At 39.0% G+C, this 19,921-nt stretch overlaps 1 protein-coding gene across 12 annotated transcripts in view; it reads right to left on the bottom strand.

Moving 5' to 3' along the window:
- Window positions 1-19,921, bottom strand: part of dst (dystonin) — a 98,994-nt gene that overhangs the window by 72,396 nt on the left and 6,677 nt on the right. For 8 of the 12 annotated variants that reach the window (XM_083922824.1, XM_083922814.1, XM_083922822.1 and 5 more), the window contains 5 exons: window positions 10,001-10,062; window positions 8,178-8,267; window positions 5,570-5,605; window positions 4,201-4,278; window positions 2,794-2,886 (listed from right to left, as the gene is read on the bottom strand). In XM_083922824.1, coding sequence (XP_083778950.1) covers window positions 2,794-2,886; window positions 4,201-4,278; window positions 5,570-5,605; window positions 8,178-8,267; window positions 10,001-10,062 — 359 coding nt within the window. Of the gene's footprint in view, window positions 1-2,793; window positions 2,887-4,200; window positions 4,279-5,569; window positions 5,606-8,177; window positions 8,268-10,000; window positions 10,063-13,492; window positions 13,605-19,921 lie in introns of those variants that run through there. The other 4 variants (XM_083922821.1, XM_083922815.1, XM_083922819.1 and 1 more) reach the window with 2 other exon arrangements.

The following is a 19,921-nucleotide window of genomic DNA, read 5'->3' as shown; positions in this document are numbered from 1 at the left end:
CTGCATTTCTCTCCTGCCTGCGTGCTCTCTCTTGCGTCTCTCCTCTGACACTGGAATCCTTGCTGACCTTTGAAACATTTCCCTGGCTTTGCTAATCCAGCACAAACACCATAAATGCACACAGAGACATAGCCCATGTGCTTATAGTTCTCAGCTGAGCAAGAGTGGGAAAGACTTGTGGACAGACCTGTTTTGTGCCGGCTTGTCTGCTTCGCCTACACAGTAAACACAGGAAAGTGCACGTCACAGATGCCTCTTAGGTTTCCAAATATTTGTTTCTGTATTGAGGGGTTGAGGGAGGACGCGGTTTAAACTGCAAGTTGGTGCCAGCTGATGGCCACCTATTATGCTATGAGAAATTTTGGCTCAGCAAGTTTGGCTGCGTGAACCAGACAGAGTCCCAGCCTGTCAGAAGGGCTTTGGAAAACAGCCTAGGTCAACGAGCGCAGCTGAAGCAGAGGCAAATCCGAGCTGGACAACAAAGTGCTTTCACTTTGTCTATTAATCAAACTACGTACAATGGCATAGCCAGAGGTGGGGCTTAAGTCCAATGGTTTAAACAAACACTATTATCTGAACAGATCACCACCACTGCAAGTTCACAGGGGGGCAAATGCTCGGACCAGGAAGTGATTCACCATTACAACAATTTCCAGATAACATTGCCTTGACAGCGTGAGGCACAAGTCCACTGTAGAGGAATCTATCAATACTTTTAGTACATGGCAAAAGAGAAATAAGAAGTGTGTGAAAGGGTAAATATAATGCCACCACACCGCTCCTCGACTAAGAATAACGGCAATGTAGTTTCCCTGAAGGTCAACGTCACCTGACAGCCAACACAGGTCAAACTACAGTGTACTGATTATGTAGGGGGAGCCAAACTATCAAATACTGGTACTACTGCAGCATTAGATTATGTTTGCATATGTTATATTTATGTAAAATGATGGTCTACAGCATTCAATATGATTAACCTGTTAACAGGGTTTTTTTTCCACCAGTTAATGAAATAAATAAATGAATCATGACCCTGTTTGTGTGCAGAGCAATAGACATCGCAGAGACGATGACAGTCAATCAGGGCAAAACAAACCAACAAGACAAACAAGTATAGAAATACCTGACAACAGTGCATTGTCACGGATGTGCAAGGTCACCAGCTTTACCTAAATAAACATTCTCTCAACGTCATGCCCCAGGTGAAAATACAGTGTGGTCACCATTGTGAAGAATGAAATAAACTTATTATCTGTACAGACATGTTTAAACAGCAAATCTGAAACACCTGAAGAAAACAGCAACAGTTATACAACGGACCATGTATGAGGTAGAGCGTTCAGGTATAACAGTAGAGTAGAGTTTAAATAAGTTCATATTAAAAGAAAATGTCCCGCAGCTATGAGGAGTTTAGCACATAAAGTGTGTCCCCAAAACAACCCCTGTCCTTATACTACAGGAACTGATCGTGGATACTTTAGGCAAAGCCAGTCATATAAAAGCTGTTTGTACACGCCAATCTGCTGTCAGCTGCGCCTGAATAAAAACGCCAAAGGTTTATAAAGTGACTCTCGCCCTGTTTTCCTTCTTGATCAAGAAGAAACAGGCCCATTGCTCCTCAAGGGCTTGCGTGAGACTGACAGCAGCAGGTGTTGGCATGATCACAGATGCTACCTATCAGCAAGTCCAGGCAAAATAATATTAACTACTTTCTACCCCATTATTTCATTGAGGGCGCTTGTCAGATGCTAACTCAGTACCGTCTCAATCAAAGCTGAGTGTGAAAGACTATTGCAATATTCTTCATGTCTTGTGGCATGTGCCAAAGATATTAATAATCAGAGGGAGGGAGAGAAGGGAAGAGAGAGTGTGAGTGAGAAGCAGTTAAAGTGTGACGTGTTTGCATGCTATTGGATTTTGGATAGACACTTCAGAAACCTGGATATTCCTGGCATACACACACAGGCTAACCTACTTGACATGATGTGTGTCCCTCTCCAGCAATAACATGACAAGAATTCCCCAGGGAGAACCTTTTTTAGAACATTCAGGGAGAATTATAAACTCAGCCTACGAGCACGCAAAATCTTGAAAACCATCACAACTCTCCAAACTGAAAAGCTTGGTTGTACTGATTTGTGCACAATTGTTCGCGATGTTACTCTACAGATATTTTTGTCCTCTAAATAAATGTAGATTCTTGGAAATGCTGAATACCGAATACATACATACCTACATATAACAAAGCAAAGCTGCTTACAAGTCATTTCCCACTGTATTCAGACATGGACTCATTATAACTGTGTGCAAGGACATTCTCCGTCTCAATACATTCTGTTAATACCAAAACATTTCGACCACAGACGTTAAGTTACAACTTTAGCCGAAACACACATGAATTAAATAAAGCCTAGTAAACAAGAACGTCATACTAAACTATAACCTTGTAAGAATACGACAGCAATCACAACATTCAGCATGATGTATGATGCACATCTTTGACACCCTGTGGTCAAAAGTAGAATAATTTTAAAAGCATTAATCTGGAGGGTATTTGAAACCCTATTATGTAACTTGGTCACAAAACATGCCAGCATTTATTTTACGCTGAAACATCTACAAAGACTGTTGCAAATTCTCTGCATTCAAATACCTAGCAGATCAACATGGAGTAGGATGTAAAGAGAAAGTATAACAGCCCTTTTTATGAAATCAACAGTTACATATAACAGAAGGAAATTAAAGTGATAATCCAGAGTATAATACTATACTAAAGGATTGCAAAACACTGACCTGAAAGTGCAGAATTATGGTCCAGATCAATCCCAGGGTCAGTTTTGGGTTGCCGTCTGTGATGTCGTCATTCCTGATATTTACAAGTTTAACCTGAAGACAGGAAACACATGATTAACATATCTGCATATTTACAATATGTCTTAGGTTTCAAACACTGCTCTTAAATTTCTGAATGATGAAACTCACCTTTTTAATATTAATTTGGTGTATTAATCGAGTACAAAGTGTGTGTGTCTATTTGGCTCATATGCCTGTCATTCGAAAAGCACCACAAGAGGGCACAATAGTCAATATATTATGTCATAGGACAATGTTACTGTAATCACGTGGGTCTGTGGTGACAGAGAGAACGAATGCTTGCTACTAAATGCTATAAAGCTGCCATGACTCTTTTATCTCCCTCATATCAGAATGGGAAAAAAAACATGTTTAATGACATCACAAAAAGATATGTATCAGAAAGCAGTAGTTTTAATGGAGCAGTCCATTTATCCCTCCAGCCTGATCATCTGTAATATCTGTAATCGATAAGCTGAAGGAGGAGATTTAAAGAAGTGTAAACAGTTTTTTTATTTAATGACTACAGAGGATGTATGGAGGTGTCTTGCGTGTACTGCAGCTAAAACAACAGAACAACTCATTTGTGACCATCTATGATTCCTTTGTCTCAAGCCTTACGTCACATCTGGCTATGGCTGCTCAGTCGGGCTGCGTTCCTCATCACATCCTGAGTGTTGGGGGAGGGGAGGGCAATCAAACCTCTCACTCTCTCCGAAACCCCATCGATGGGATTTGCAGTCAGCGCTCCTAAAACGCTGCTATTATTACCACTTGCGGGGAACTAGGTTGTAATTTTCATCATGAAAGATGGAAAATACAATGGGTCCAACAGTGTGTGATTTTGGAGGATTGGCATTTACCACTGAATGGGGCTGTCCCACACAATGTGGCACTGTATGTCTCAGCCCCCACTTGCATTCCCAGTTCAATTACATGTGTTCCTCTGCTTGCATTTGTCCGCCTTAGTTGTCACGAGTGAACAAATCTCATGTAATGTGATGCAACTCCGAAGATACACTAGCAACTGCTACATTTGCATGTGAGCTATTCAGCTCCAACCTTTAATATAATTTCCTTCCTGCATCAAATTGGATTATTTATTTATATTTAAGTTATTTATTAATGTGGATTTTTAGTTACTGAGATGAATATATACTTATATGGATCCATGATAGGACAATGCAGAAAAATGTATTTGTTTTGCTATTACATCAGTGCATGATGAATGGGACTCTCACTGCAGGCTCAAACCATCAGTGTAAACTTTGAAATGTTGGCTCAGTGTAATCCAATCAAAAGTGTGTCAGAACAAGTGTTTGAGAGTGTGCTTGGATTGATCCATACCTGCCGCCTTTTTAAATAATCCAGTGCTATTTGTACATTCTGGAGTCTGTGGAAGCGCATCCTCCCTCTCTCCCGAGGCTGTGGACATAAAAAGGGAAGAAGGGTCATGTATGGTAATCAAGTTATTATCAGTATCAGAAGATATCTTTAAAAAAAAATGATTAGTAACATGGTAGACACAGAACATGCCTACTTTCTTACCTGCTGATTTGGTGAGATAAAGACTTCAAGAACATATACGAAATTCTACCCACAACATGAGCAGCCATTTCTGCAGGCCCACTCAAAATAAGTGCATGTACAGAACATTTTCCACCATTTGCATTGCTAGGAAATATCTCACAAAGTGTAATACCAAACCAATAACCCTGCTAGTGAACACACTAACAGATAAAGTGTACATAAAACACATTGATACATTTGGTTGGCTGTGGACACTAAATGTACATTTTAAAAATTATGGCAGAATGCTGCATTGTTCAAACAAGTATCCAATCTCTTGTGGCAAATGCAACGGTCAGGAGCCACAGCATGAGGTAATGAAATGGAAAATGCGTTGAAGCCAGGATGCAGCAGCAGCAGCAGCAGCGAAACACTTGTGCTGCATTCAGCCGTATTTCTAAGTTGATAAAAGCTGAGAGATGAATCCCGTTGATCTCGGTAGAAAAGCAACAATATTTAATAAACCCATCTCCCATAGCTTTCATTCAATGAATCTCATACATTTATGAAGAGCCTTGAGGCTTTGAAATACCCAAAAGCAGCAGATGAAAAATGTCCTGATGCTCACAAAGATTCCGTAGTGCTTTGATTGGATGGCTCAATTATGGGCAAACCTAGTGAGATGGATGTAAAGACCCAAGCTTTATGAGCTAGTCACTTTATATTTGATTGCATCTTTTGAATGCTTTTGCAGCATCAGCATGCCGAATTCATTGCAGTGTATGTTCACAAAGAAAAATTGAGCATTAAGATGCCTGAGTCTTTAGATCACGTGCCCATTTCTCTGCATCATCAGTATCATCAGGTCATGTAAACAAGGATTCTGACATGATTTCCTGATCAGAAGAAGTGGCATTATGAAACATTATGTTGCATAGAAATAAAAAATTAAGCTAAATTGTGGAAAGGAAACAATTCTCTATACGCATATAGAATAACTACAATGTCTCCTAAGGCAATTGTGAAAGTCTAGAAAAAGACAAATCATACAGTGGGATTGTTTCTACACTCCTGTTAACTGGCCACAGCACAACTCTGAATTAGTTTGTTAAAAGGGGGTGGAAGGGCTAGCCACACGTACCCCCTTATCATCATCATCCACCGTGTCTCCATGCTGCTCAACTGCACATGCTTCTGTCCCACTCACCAACCGCAATGTCTTCAGAAAATCACGCTCCCTTGGCTTATCACCGAAAAGGCAACACATGGGGGAAGAAAGGAAGACATGGACACACACGGCGGCCAAAATCAAAAGGAAGTTAGACAATGGACAGAAAGCAATCAAAGAGTGGAGAACAGAGGAGGGGGGGAAGTAGAAGGGTAACAGGATGTAAACAGAAAATAGATAGCTCATAGAGGATGAAAGTTAGTCACACTGAAGAAGGGAGTAACTGCTACGGCTCTTTGCACAGGAATACATGCAGTTTAAATACAGTAAGGGACATCACAGCTTCATAACATTATGGAGCTCAGGACAGCACAAAGACTGTATTAACATACTTCAATATAAGATGAAAGAATGACATGTTAACAGAGAAATGAAAGAATACTGCTGAGGCCAGTACATCTACATACAATATACTGTGCAGCTCTATATGCGAGGATTTAGACAAATGTACATACTGAACTGCACAGAATTTAAGCCCGTAAAAAAGGCCCCGTACTGCTATAACAAGGTCACAAACCAAAGTCAGACAGTTTGCCTCTTTTGGTTATTTATATATTTGGACATTTTGTATATATTTACCAACAATATTACAGAGTAACTCCATTTAAAGTTTTGCAATACAAAAAAATGGGGTTCATCAAAAAGCTATTATAACTGTATTTCACTGTCATATAAAAATGGACTTTAAATTTACTTTTTTCCCCCTACATTTCTTTACCATTAGACAATTCTAAAAGATGTAGCCCACTTTCCACACATTATTTTAACTTTTTGGTTAAATAACAAAATTAACCTGGTGGGCATCTGGAGTAAAGTACAGTACAAGAACACTTTCACATATGTGTAAGGTTTTGGTTACTCAGCATCTGTAAAAAGGTTCCACACCTAGAGACAATCAACTTCTAGTTTCGACTAGGGGACTAGGGGCGGGAATCACAGAGTACGATGCTATCACAATATGCTGCCCACGTTAACCATGGTATCATGATACTCGATACATCGTAAGACATTCATCTATGGTGCATCCCAATATCTATGTAACTAAAGAAGAAAAATGCTCCTAAGAAGGCCAAAAGCCGGAATTCTGTATTTATTCACTGCATAGTTTCACAGAATGTAACGACTAGGATGAAACGATGTACAACAAAGTGCATACTGTCTTAGCTTAGTGCCTCTTTAACACACACGCTGACTGCAACTTGTCCATATGTCATCATTAAATGTATTTTCCTCTTAGATTAAAATAGAATATTAGACTTGTCACTAGTGTATCATTAATGTATTGCAAGAGGAAGTAATACGATATATTGCAATATTGACGTTTTGTCCAACCCCTAGCTTTGATGGTTGTTGATGGTTATATCACATTTTCATGATGGCTGTGTCATGTAATGTTTGTCTTCTTAGCTTCCATATTTGCAACAGAGCATTCTCAAAAGGATGTGATGTGATATTTACGCACAGAAGTGCAGCAATGTTTGTCTCCTGAAGGTCAAGTGCTCAAAGAGTTCAAGACACAGACATGATTTAAATACAATAAACTCTGTACAAACTGATACATTGGTGCCATTGTATCCATGTAGCGTGTGGGGGATTTTTCATGAGAGCAGTTATCTAATACAGATGACAGGAAACCATTTGGGCCTGTGCCTTTGGATTTTAATGCAGCTTTTGATGTCACTGACCATAGTATTCCTATTGCCAAGCTTAAATGTTATGGTTAGCTCCTGCTTGGGGAATGGAAATCCAAATAAAGAATTAAGGTAGCCTTTGGCAGTTAGTGCATTAAAAAAGGCTAGTTAGCAAGTTAAACTTTGTTAATGACGGATTATCAGGGTCACAAACTCGCCGGTAACTCAAGTGGTAAACAAGAGAGCTAGTTTTGCTTCTTGCAAGCTTTTCCTTTTTATGCTTACATTTGACTGAAAGACAACAACCTCTGCGGGTAATCACCACATTTAAAATCCCACTCATGTATGTTGCTACTTGACCCATCCCTTAGTGTATCCAAGAAAACATGTAAATCAGGGCGTACTCAATTTCCTTGCGGAAGTCATCCCAAAGGATCAATAAAGAGAAGTCTAAGTCTAAGTACTGTACAACCCTATTTCATATTACACACATCTGGTAAAACCACCTGACTAATCACATTGATGAACACACAAGTGATGTTCGTAGATATCCCAGAGCTGATAAGGAAAAAGGAATGAAAAAGAAAGTAGTCTTTTAATATGTTTGAAACCATGATAATAACAAAAAATGTGACTATCACAGCAGATCTGATTACAGACCCTCTAATCCCAGGATGTCCTCCTATCATCAGTTATGTAAGTGAGAAGGACGAAGTGCATCTGCCATGCAAAGGTGTGATAAGTCACTCTACTGGCAGAGGAATACATTTTTTACTTTCCTTACTGGTGTCAATGTGTTAGGATTTCATAACACTGATCTCAATGGAGATTGTTCTAAGAACGCAATAGGATCATAAAAACACATAAATACCATCAGTTTTTTCATAAATGTTTTTGTTCTGAGTTCTTTTTCTCTTCAAGAAACTCTGACCATTGGAAATAACAGAAAAACTCACCAATGTGTCTCCAGACAACACCTCCAGCAGTGAGATCAGGTTATGTCCATCTCGTAAGTCTTCATACAGGTCATTTATATGCTTCCGTACCTACGGACATGAGGGAGAAAGAAAAATGTTCATTGATGACTCATTACAAATATAGCTTTACAACAACTGAGCCTGATCGCAGTTAATGAACCATAATAATCTCAATTTCTAAAGAAGAGATCTTTGAGGATAATAACAGAAACCTTGAATGTCTCACATTTTTATACCTGATGTAACAATAACTGACTCTGGCTTTAATGTTTCTTTATTATGCCATTAGATTCAATTGTATTTATAGTGCCAAATCATAACAAAAGTTATCTCAAGACACTTTACATATAAAGTAGGTAAAGACCACACTGTATGACTTATTTATGATTAACAGAGACCCAACAATTCCTCCATGTTCAGCAACAATCTGTCTTGACCGGCGTTCAACATGGCATGTTAACCTCGCATTTTACAAGCTTGTGTTTGTGTTTTTCCCACACAGTTACCTCTATACTGAAATGAATGAAGCATAAAACATGCAGGATATCAATGTGACAATTTATCTTAGCACTTGAGCGAGGCACTTAACAACTCCAGTCCGAGGCTTTCTCCTTCCAGCAGGCCCATCTCTCCTTCCTGTCCTAAATACCGCGCCTCTGAAATCACCCTGCTGCCCGCTGACCTGCTTTCACACAGGGCTTTCAGCACTGTAATCCCAGATAGCAGCCACAGCTGTGGAGCCAAAATAGACTTGCACCCTTGTGTTATTGGGTCAACAAAGCAGTTCCCCAACTATTACTCAGCACCTTGGATGAAACAGGCTAAAGCTTAAGAGTACACAATCAGGCTGTCACACATGAAATAAAAATATATTCAAACAGGTTCAAACAGTATAGAGCATATTGTTTTTAAACACGTTGCTGTGTCTCTCTACACCTTCATTGCACGTGTCATGTTTTTTGCAGTGAGAGACATGTAATAAAAAATGATTTCCTTCTTTCTTCCGATTTTGACAAAGTTTACATAATATGTTGGTGTATGGTCGGCCATATTTGCTGCTGCTCATTTTGATCGGGCAAGCAAATTACTTTCTGAAAGACATCCAATATACAGGACTCATGGCATCAACTAATGCATCTATATCAGTACCAATGAGGAGCTCACAACATCTCATGTCTTTTTATGCACATTAATAACAGTGAAGGAAATGTATTAATGAATTCTCCTTAATTTCTATATCATATAACTACACGATTATGCTTAACATAAATTAAATGAGTGACATTTTTAGTGACTGATGCACCACTGATGTATCAATCCTAAATCACTACACATGATGGATGTTGACCCGGGCAGTGATTCATTTTCAAGGCATAGTTCCCTGTAGATGAGACTTGCCAGTGCTTGTGTGTCTGCTAAAGTGTTTCATTAAATTCCACGCACACACCTTAAGTGCCACAGTAAGCGATTCAAATTCCTGACAACAATTAGCAACCTGTTGCTGCAGCAGAGCACATGTCATGCTAAATACCTTTTAGCCAACATTTAATAATATCTGGGGAGGAATGTTAGCATGTTAGGACCTGGAGAGCAGTAATTGTTATTACTGCCAGTTCTTCTGTAATGGATTGTTTATGTTAGAGAAAAATGGTTTGCTAAATATTGTGGGGAATTTTGGGGAGAATTTCAACTATTATTTAGGTTTCACCTTTGTATTAATTAATATAGTTTCCATAGGAACACATGGGACACATACAGATATTGTACATTTGTACATGTAACTATCACACATTAGTTCTTACCTTCAGCAGATGTTGGTTTATCCATTTTGTAAATGTCTTCTTCTGCACTCTGTCTCTTTCATCTGAGGAAGAGAGAAAAAAGTAAATGCAACCTGTGTTTTTTTACTACATTGTAAAGCAATCACCATAGATGTGTTTGGGAAACAAATCTCTTATGGAGAAGGCTTTCATTAGACAAGCCTAATTCTGCTTTGTATAAGCTTATTATGTAACATATTATGTTTAGTGGTAACTGAGAACAGAGGCCAATGAGGAAACAGCAGTTCCTTTCTGATGGGTCCACAATTGTGTTTACATGCATACTGTAGCAGTAACCCAAAAATGGTCTTTCCCCGGTTAAGGGGATATTTAGAGCCCTTCACTTAAAGGTCCCATGTTGTAAAAAGTAAGTCTTTTTTTATCATAAAGCAGGTTGAGGTGCTATATAAATACTGTGCAAGTATCAAAAAAGCTCAATAAGAGGAATGCACACAACTCGTATTTGGAAACTGCGAATTCAAACGAGCCGTCAGGACTTCTGTACAGTTATGATGTCACAGCTGTACTACATTGAGGTAGAGAGTGACACTTCAGCGCTGTTACAGTCATTCCCCAGCTGCAATCAGTGTGTTAACATGCACAGCAGTAACCCGAAGATGGTCTCTCCCTGGTTAAGGGAATAATCCGATTATTGAAGTTCACCTCGTATACATGAGCAGGGAGGAATGGGAAATGTTGAGAGTAACCTTCGGTACAGTAGTTGGTACTCGACCTACATACATTTGGTCGGAAAACGGCCTTTTCTTCCTTGACCTTTGTCAAAATCAAAACAACTTGGGAAGTGGGGGGAAAATAGACAACTTTTTTACAGAATTAGGACTGAAACGGGTCTTCTTGGTAGTGATGTTACTTGCCATTCCGAAGTCCAGCCTCGGTTTAAAGGTAACGCTTGTGTTGTTGTTGTGTTGTCTCATGTTGTTTAGGCGACATTTCTCCCTAATTTATTCTATTTCCGGGTCAAAAACCACTGCTGTGGAGTGGGGAGGAAGAGTTATAACTAGGGATGTCCGATAATATCGGCCCACCGATATTATCGGCCGATATTGAGTTAAAAATGTAATATCGGGAATTATCGGTATCGGGTTTTTACAACCGATGTTAGTTCTGTAGGCTTCAGCATTTCCGAGTGTACCTGAATGCAACACGGGCCGTAGGCTTCAGCATTTCCGAGTGTACCTGAATGCAACACGGGCCGTTTACAGGCGCGTGCTTGATGACGTATAACAACAACACGCTTCACTCGTAGGTTGCTAACCGTGGCTAACAAGCTTGCTCTCCCGGTGCATGAGATGTCCGTGGTTTGGAAGTATTTCCAAGTGTCACCTATTAACAGTAAATGTGCGCTTTGCAATTACTGCAAGGCGTTAGTTATGAGAGGAGGAAACAAGGCGTCTTCCTTTAATACATCACATTTGATCACTCACCTCAAGAAGAATCATGCGCAGTTAAACGCTACATCTGTGCAGCACAGTGATGAAAAGAAGCAACAGCCGACACCGAGAAACAGACTTTTTCTATCGTTCAGGATGCCGGATTCACCAAACGTGTGGAGTTCCTCGAGCCACGTTATGTCTGTATAACGCCCAGTCACAAGTATTTCTCAGACCAGTGGAACCCGAACTGTACAGCATTGTTTACAGTCACGTCGAGAAGGTAATTTCTGGTGCTGTATCCATTAGATCCAATACAGGTTAGCATGTTGAGCTTAACTGCTGATTTATTGATTGTATTATTTGTCAAGTTACGGCTCAGTCGTTACTCAGTCTGGAAAAAGAAAACTAAGTTTGTTTACTACTCTGGACTGAAGATATGCATCTTCCTTGTTGTGATGTTGTCTGTAGTGTTGTTTGAGGCAAAATATTCTCTCTAAAAACACAAACAATTAAATGAATGGCACTTTTTTCAATAACTTATTTTGTACAGACTGTGTTTACATTTGAAAAGCCGTGTTGCATTTATGTATGCATCCAGTGGGGCATCACAATAAAATTAGGCATAATGTGTTAATTCCATAATAGGTGATATGTGATGAATTTTGGTGTAAAAAGGCTGCATATATCGGTATCAGGTGATATCGGTATCGGGTGATATCGGTATCGGGTGATATTGGTATCGGAAATTAAAGGTTGGACAATATCGGATATCGGATATCGGCAGAAAAGCCAATATCGAGCATCCCTAGTTATAACCCATGGAGCATGTGCAGAAGCGTGACCCAATATTACTCTGTGTACGCTATTTACATGCAGGAATAGAGTTATCTAGGTCTGTTAACTGGGGTATAAAAACTGAAAAATTTTACCTAGGGTACAGAGTTTACATGGCATTTGACAAACCAGAGTATTGCCTTATTCCGAATATAATCAGGTTTTTTTTAACTGAATGTAAACGCACTGAATAATGGTGCAGAGATGCAGAGAGTGGAGATGTGGAAGAACTGAATACACTGACAAATCAGCGCAGACTGGGCTTTTTCAGGAGGGGCGCTTAAAGGGACAGACGCTGAAACAGAGCGTTTCAGACAGAGGTTGAATAAAGGGACAGCAAGTAAACATGTTCTAGAAGAAACCCACAACACAAGTATGAACCCAGAAATCAGCATAATATGGGACCTTTAAGTTTTGAAGCATTTAGCAGATCATTTTTAGAGCTTAATCCTTTGCTTCCTGGTGCCCAGAGTCAATGTGACGTGTCATTTTTGAATGTCTCAATGAAAGTGATGTAGAAAAGAAAAGACATACTGTATGAAGAGTGCAAATCACAGCGAGTAAAAAGAAGGATGTCATTTCCCAGAGGCTGAAATGACATCACTCTATCCTGCATGCTCTTGACCGCAATATGTTTTTTTGTTTTCCATTACCATAGCAACCAGACTTTCTTCAGCCAATGATATGTGAAACCAGGACGCAAATGGGTGCAATTAGAAAGGAAAAGGGATCCGATTATAGAAATTCTTTAAAAATGACTACCTTCCAAGCAGTTGTAGTGAAGAAAAGGACTAAAAACTTAACTTGCAGTATAATGCTTTCTCGTCAACATGATGAACAACCTATGTTTTTCATTGCTGTGTGCTTCCTTGACATTGGCCTCGATCTAGTGTCAGAGCAGAACAGGATTCACGCCAGTCACCACAGTTACTCATTCCACTGCTTCTCCCAGTCTGCCTGACACAACTGCACTCAATCATCCCCCGAGGAGCACCCAAAATGACACACGTACAATCGATTCCGTTAACAACAATCTGTCTGCTAGGTCACATTTACTCCCCTCAGTATTTTCCTGAACTTTGACCACAGGACTAACTAACTAAATAAGATCCTCTCTTTTAATAATCCTTAGTTACAAAAGAAGTTTTGCTCAAGGATATCTCGCCTACTATTAGTAATGAGCAAGCACAGACATGCCTAACCTTTCAAGGACATGACAATAAGTAGCAGTAAGATAAATACTGACCCATGCAGCACATAAGAGTTACCAGGTGAGCTCTATGCTCCCTCTCGGCCTTAAGCAGGTACTTCATCCTCTGCACTAGTTCCTGAGGGCTGTCGAGAGGATCGTGGTTCAGGTAGACGGATGCCATGTGGATAAGCGACTAGAGAAGAAGTAATATTCTCTTTCCTCTTGCCTGCTTGCCTGCCTACCAGCCTCTAGGGCAGCCGTGACTCCCTTTCTCATCAAGCATCCAGAACGAGTCCTGTCAGGTTTTCCATGGCTCCTCAATATTTTGAGTTTCCACGCGATTGAGTGTTTATCTAACAGCAGCAGTCAAAACCACGGAAAGAAATAAGTGCTTCTTGTGAAAAAAGGAAAAGAAAGAAGAAAAGTTCCTCCTTTACATTTTTCTTGGTGGTTCCAACTTACTGTGGCATGATACAAGTTTATTCAAGCTGCAATTTAGGAGCAATGCCATGATTTCTGATGACAACATGCAATATATCTTGAGCAATATGTCCAACTATAATATACCTTGATTTTCAAGAGTGCAAAAGTTTTCAGGTAATCAATTCTATTGTGCAGCTGCCAAGACTCACTACAGCATTTACATGAGCAGAAACAACCGAGAACACAGCCAGGCAAATAACAATCAACACCCTTTCTGATATGACATACAAAATACAAAAAAGGACCAGCAATTATTATAGCAAGTTATTCAGCAGTTTCTTTATGTGGTTATACCAGTTACACAGGACAGGTACAGAAAATAAAAGTGCTCCTGTCTTAACATGCAGGACTTTAGTGATGCATATCAATATACAGTAATGTTATCATGCTACTAATATCCTTTTGCAAGTGTTCCACTCATAATTATATATATATATTATATATGATATAATAAACATACTATATGCTTTTGAAATTTCATAAGTCCTGGAACATGGATTTCCGGGATAAAGGGGGTACCTTAATAGCCCTGTGACTGTACTCTCTGCAGATTCTTACATTTAGTTCATCTAAAAATAGTGCATGTGTAAAAGCTGCTGAGAATTGAAAAGTGGGTTGCTCTGACAATTATCTTGTATGATAGTCTTTACATCTAGATCGAGGTATGACATGGAGCCAAACATCAAATAAAGGAAGCAGCACATCTGCATATCACATCCAAGTCTGTCTGAAACAACATGCAATCAGTGCTGCTGTGTCATTGCTGATGTATCAGAATCACAGAGGAATAAAGCAGTGCTGCCTGGAGTGGGACACTAATTTGGTTTGTATCCCATATCTAAGCTCTTTGCTGCATAATATATAAACCTCTCCTGAGAAACTCATTAATATAGATTAGCCAAGCATTCCAGGAAATGCTCCAACTCAAAGCAAAGGACAGGAACTAAAAGAGTCTATCATCAACCAGCTATCAGACAAAGTCAGTAGAAGGCTACTGTACTTCAGATATTGCACAGATTACACTTAATAAACACTTAATAAACTTGAAAAAAGGAAAAAACGTATAGCCACAAAAGGCAAAAGGTGTGAAAACCAATGTTCATCATCTCTGCCCTTTATGTTGAATGGATTTAATACTAGCAGTTTAAACAGAAGCAGTTCTACAGAGCAGGTTTGGAAATGCCATGAGATTATCTAAAATAAAGTTATTTCTGTACCTGAGGGTGTGTTTAATAGTATGGTGCCCTCTTGAGGATCTTATGAGAATAAAAAAGTGAGCATGGACTCTGGTTTGATATCAGTCCAAATGAGAGTGAACTTTAAAACAGTAGTCATACATTATTTGGTCTTAACATGAAAGCAGTAGTAAAGATTAGTAAAGAACAGATATCAGATGGGGAAAAAAAACAGCTCGGTCACTGTAACGATAACAATTCCATAATCTCAAAACAATTATGATCATACACTTTATCAGCTAAATCAGTCTCATTCTATTAAATCGCATCAAATAAATTACTTGCTAATGCTACTTGGACCTTTGCAGGGTTTACCCATTTTGGTTTGATTTTCTTAGCCATAAAACTGCTACAGTATAATACTACAGCTAATTATGCAGATATATTTTTGTTTCATATGGCTAATAACAATGCATTTCTCACACAGCTACATCAAATTATCCAATAGGTTTCACCAGCGAGCAACAAAACAACACATACATAACTGTAATCAACCCGAAAACACAGAGGAACTGAAAAATTATCACTACTTAGAAAGCAGGTGTGTGTTTTATTTGAATTAAGCCACTGTATCAAGTCTCTGCAAAAACTTGGAGTCTGACCGCTGAACAGCAACCGCTAAGGTGCAAATCCAACTGTGACTGAGGGAACAACTTTTTTAGCTCTGGTGTGATACTCAACATTAATACATCATCTAAAATTTGATGACAGTGACATCAGTTCACAACATCTAGAGCTACACACCGAACATGATTTTACTGAGAACACTTCAATTTCTTTAAGTATTTAAGAATAACACATCATTTCTTATGATGTTTTAATTGTCTCACTTTAAGAGGATTTGGAACAGTTTAGAAACATGTTAACCAACAGCTTGTGACCTCTAACTTTAATGGCTTGATGTTCGTCAGATCATGGAAAGCCTGACTAACCACCTCTCATGTTACATTTGAACTCCTTGGTTTAATTTAATACCTTGGGGTTATCTAGAAAATGTAGTAATTTAAGACTCAAGAGGTGAAAATGTACCCTATGGTAGGAGGTTAAAATTGTAGTATTGAAGTAGTATTTGTTATTTGCTATGGAGTATATGAACACAGTCAAGCATGTCGCTTATTATAACAATGACAGCAGACAACACTGAAAATGATGAAACACTGTTTCAGTTTAGTCAGTTTAGTATGAAAGCAAAGGTTTTTGGCCTGTGTGCACCCTGTCTACAGTCTGAGCTCAGTCCACCACAGCATTCAAACCGACAGCATAGAGCTCCTGAGACATTTATTTGTAGACCTCAGCAAAGCACATGTGCATGGCTATAAATAGCTACAACCCTAAACCATGCTGCCCCTGCAACTGCAGACCACATAATCTGTGCCACTTATGTGACGTCCTTCGTTTCCTTACATACAAGAACTATGACTGATGAAGTAAATGCTCAAGGAAGAATTGAATTTGTAGTAGAGTTGACTTTTATGTATTTGTGTAAAGGGGCTATTCTTTGGTTTGTGAAAGTGATTTATCCATCCCACACGCAATGTTTATTAGATGTGAGGATATGTTTGGTCAGTATTGATTTTACATACTCAGAAACTACAGATTTAGGACATGACACTGGTTGAGGGTCTGCATGACTGTTAGTTAACACACTGCTTCCAACAACACACTGCCAGACTTTTTGAAATGCAACCAGCAGCAGCAGAACAGTCTACACCACTTTTTTTTAAATCAAGCTTCATTGGACAGGAGGACGGTTAAATTGATTTCCCAGAATGACTGGCACACGGGGCCGGTGGAACCCTTTAGCATCTTGTTATGTCAGGGGGCCTAAAATATCCTCGAATTCTGAGCAAAGCATAGCCAAAAAGTCCTAGCAATCAAAATCCAGCCTGTGTAATCCTCTTGACCTCATATAGGAGGGAAATCAAAACAGACCTAAAGACTGAACTGAAAAGACCTAAGACCTTCCAGCCCATGACAGGGACTCGCTAACATTCTCGCTAAACAGCTTTCATTTCACATATCTTGTGTGACAACCAGCTCAGAGAGCAAAGGCATGTGTACCATGTTTTGTTTTGACTACAAGTGTGTTGCATAGCAGAGGCAAAGATTTCAAAATATAGTTCTACATCACTGTGTACTTGATCTACGTCAACATATAAGCACTTTGATAGACAAAGTTTTGAAATGCACAGGACATGAATCACCGAAACTATCACTGAAGTGAGTCTCCTCAAAAGCACTGCAATGTTAAATCACAAGTTATATTTTGTAAAAAGACTACAACATACAGCAATGCTAGCAACCCTGTAAAGCTGTACTGTGGTGCTTTGCGCTAATGCTAACGTCAGAATGCTAACATGCTCACAGTGACAATGCTAAGATGCAAAGATGCAGATGTTTAGTGGATATTAATGTTTACACATGGATGTATTATAATGGATATCGGACCCAAAGATGGTGCCTATTCAGTCAAATAAAAAGTTTTTCTCACTTCAAATAAAGTTTAACAAATCTGAAAACTCCATGGATCAAAAACTCATAATAAAAAGAGTCATGATTGACTTTGTTGACAGTTAGAGGTGTCCTATCAACAGTTTTACAGATGTCTCTTTTATAATGGTGGCCTATGGGGAAAATTATTTTTGGGCTGCAGGGGATTTTTTTGTTTCACAAAGCTATTTTAGACTGGTCTTTACTGTCAGACCAGTCTTACTGTTAATTTGCTGCTTGATAAGTCTAGACTTATTTTAAAAGCCTAAGAAGTTAGCCAACCTTTCCCCAAGCTGTGGACTACAAGCCATCTTAGTTGTATGAATTTAGATGTCTATGTCTATCTGTCTTTGTGAAACCAGCCCCAGATCGTATTATATATCCATATTCTGCATTTTAATATTTGCAAATTAGCAGTAACCATAATGCATGCCGGCAGCATGGCATTTTTGCAATTTACAGCAACCTAAAATACTAATATTTAAACTTTTATCCTTGTGAGGTAACATAACAATCAGTTTAATGCACATTTCCAATTACAACAGAAGCCCCTGAAATGATGACTCAGCTCAATATGGCTACCTTCTTCCACTGCCTTTTAATAGGCATGCTGTGTGAACATGGTAATTGGATAGGAAACAAAATTACAAGTGTGATGATGAGGGGGAGATACTTGCAGGTGCATTTTTGTCATTTTTTGTAAGTGAGAATACACTAGTCAGTCTTCTCAGAAGGGCAGAGCAGCATCTGAAATATGTGACTGGAACAGCTCACAGACTGAAACAGGTTGCCAAGCCTTCAAAGCTGCCCTTCCAGTCAACAGATTATGAGTATCTACAGCATACATTGCAGAGGGACTGTTTCAAACAAGAGTTGTTCCTTACTCAATAATATTACTGACATCTGCAGCATTATGTTTTGGGTTGTTAAAATCGAATAATTTTCTTGTGAAATTGAAATATTTTATCAGTCTTGGTGAAAAGCAAATGGAGGATGAAGATTAAGATGGCAATGTGCCACCCCCTTCATGTTTTATGAACTATCACTACAAAAGCACTCAGGAAAGTCAAGCAGAGGAAAGGAGAAAGCATTAATGACAGCTAATGGGACATACATACACACTTAAAAGCATGAACACATTCACACGGTTGCTAACAGTCCAATACTAGCCTGCATATGTGCAACAGCTGGACTTCCACATTTGAGTATTTGTGCATGTAAGAAAATCTGTTTTCCTCCCCAGACTCACTCACTCACAGATTATGGAGAATCCTTAACAAGAATTAAAAGGTAATCCGGTGTGTCTTAATTATCTGTGATTCAACATCAACAGATTTCTATCTTGAAAAACAACAACAACACCACTAAAGATGGCTTAACAATGCCAAAATAGAAAAAACAACAAGTGCCACAGATGTAAATAAACTAATACTATTCCAAAAATTAAGTGTTTTAATAAGGTGCTGGGGATCGGTACTCCAAACCAAGTAGTATAGAAACTTCTCCAGTCAAACGATACCTGCATTTGATCCAATTGTGTGATTAGCCCAGTACTAATTAAACCAGATCGATGTATCGTTACACCCCTAATCATTTTCATACTCAAACCATTCAGTCACATCTCTTGCCCTGTATGGAAACATTTGCAAATAGTGTTCCTTCTCTCATTTATTCAGGTATTTGCTTTAATTTTGTCACCCGTTCACAGTACACGCTCTCTGATCTCTTTTTTTTACAGGTCACGACTGATATGTGTGTATTGCGAAGGTTCTAAAAGGCTAGGCTTTAGAGTCAACACGAAAACAGATGGAACTAATCATTTCCTGGCCACCTATGAAACAGTGGAGAAATCTGTTCCCTACTGCTAGCATGGGATCGCTTCCCAGCATCTGCTGCATTCAGGAAAGAAGGGTGGTGCTGCTGGAGTGAGAGAGGTGAGGCTACAGAGCATGAGTCAGGGGTCCAACACAGATGCACAAGATGATCTCATGTAAGAAGAGCTAAGCAAAGCTGTGGAATGGGATTCAGTCATGCTGGTTTTCCCATCACCATGACAACATTCTGTATAAATACACTTCAACAGTAGGCTCCTATCAGACGCAGATATAATGCAACTGCATCAAATGTATTCCAGGAGAATACATGTATATTTATAAATGATAAATGTAAGACTAATATGTGATTAAAGACTAAATAAAACGGACATATTTCTTTAGCTAAAGAGTAATGGAGCAGTAAAAAGCTTTCTGAGAGCTCTGCTGGTTTAGATTACACT

The sequence above is a fragment of the Echiichthys vipera genome (assembly GCF_963691815.1).
Source record: "Echiichthys vipera genome assembly, chromosome: 11".
Taxonomy (NCBI): Eukaryota; Metazoa; Chordata; class Actinopteri; order Perciformes; family Trachinidae; genus Echiichthys; species Echiichthys vipera.
The sequence above is the reverse complement of the archived record's forward strand: the minus strand, read 5'-3'. Positions and strand labels throughout refer to the sequence as shown.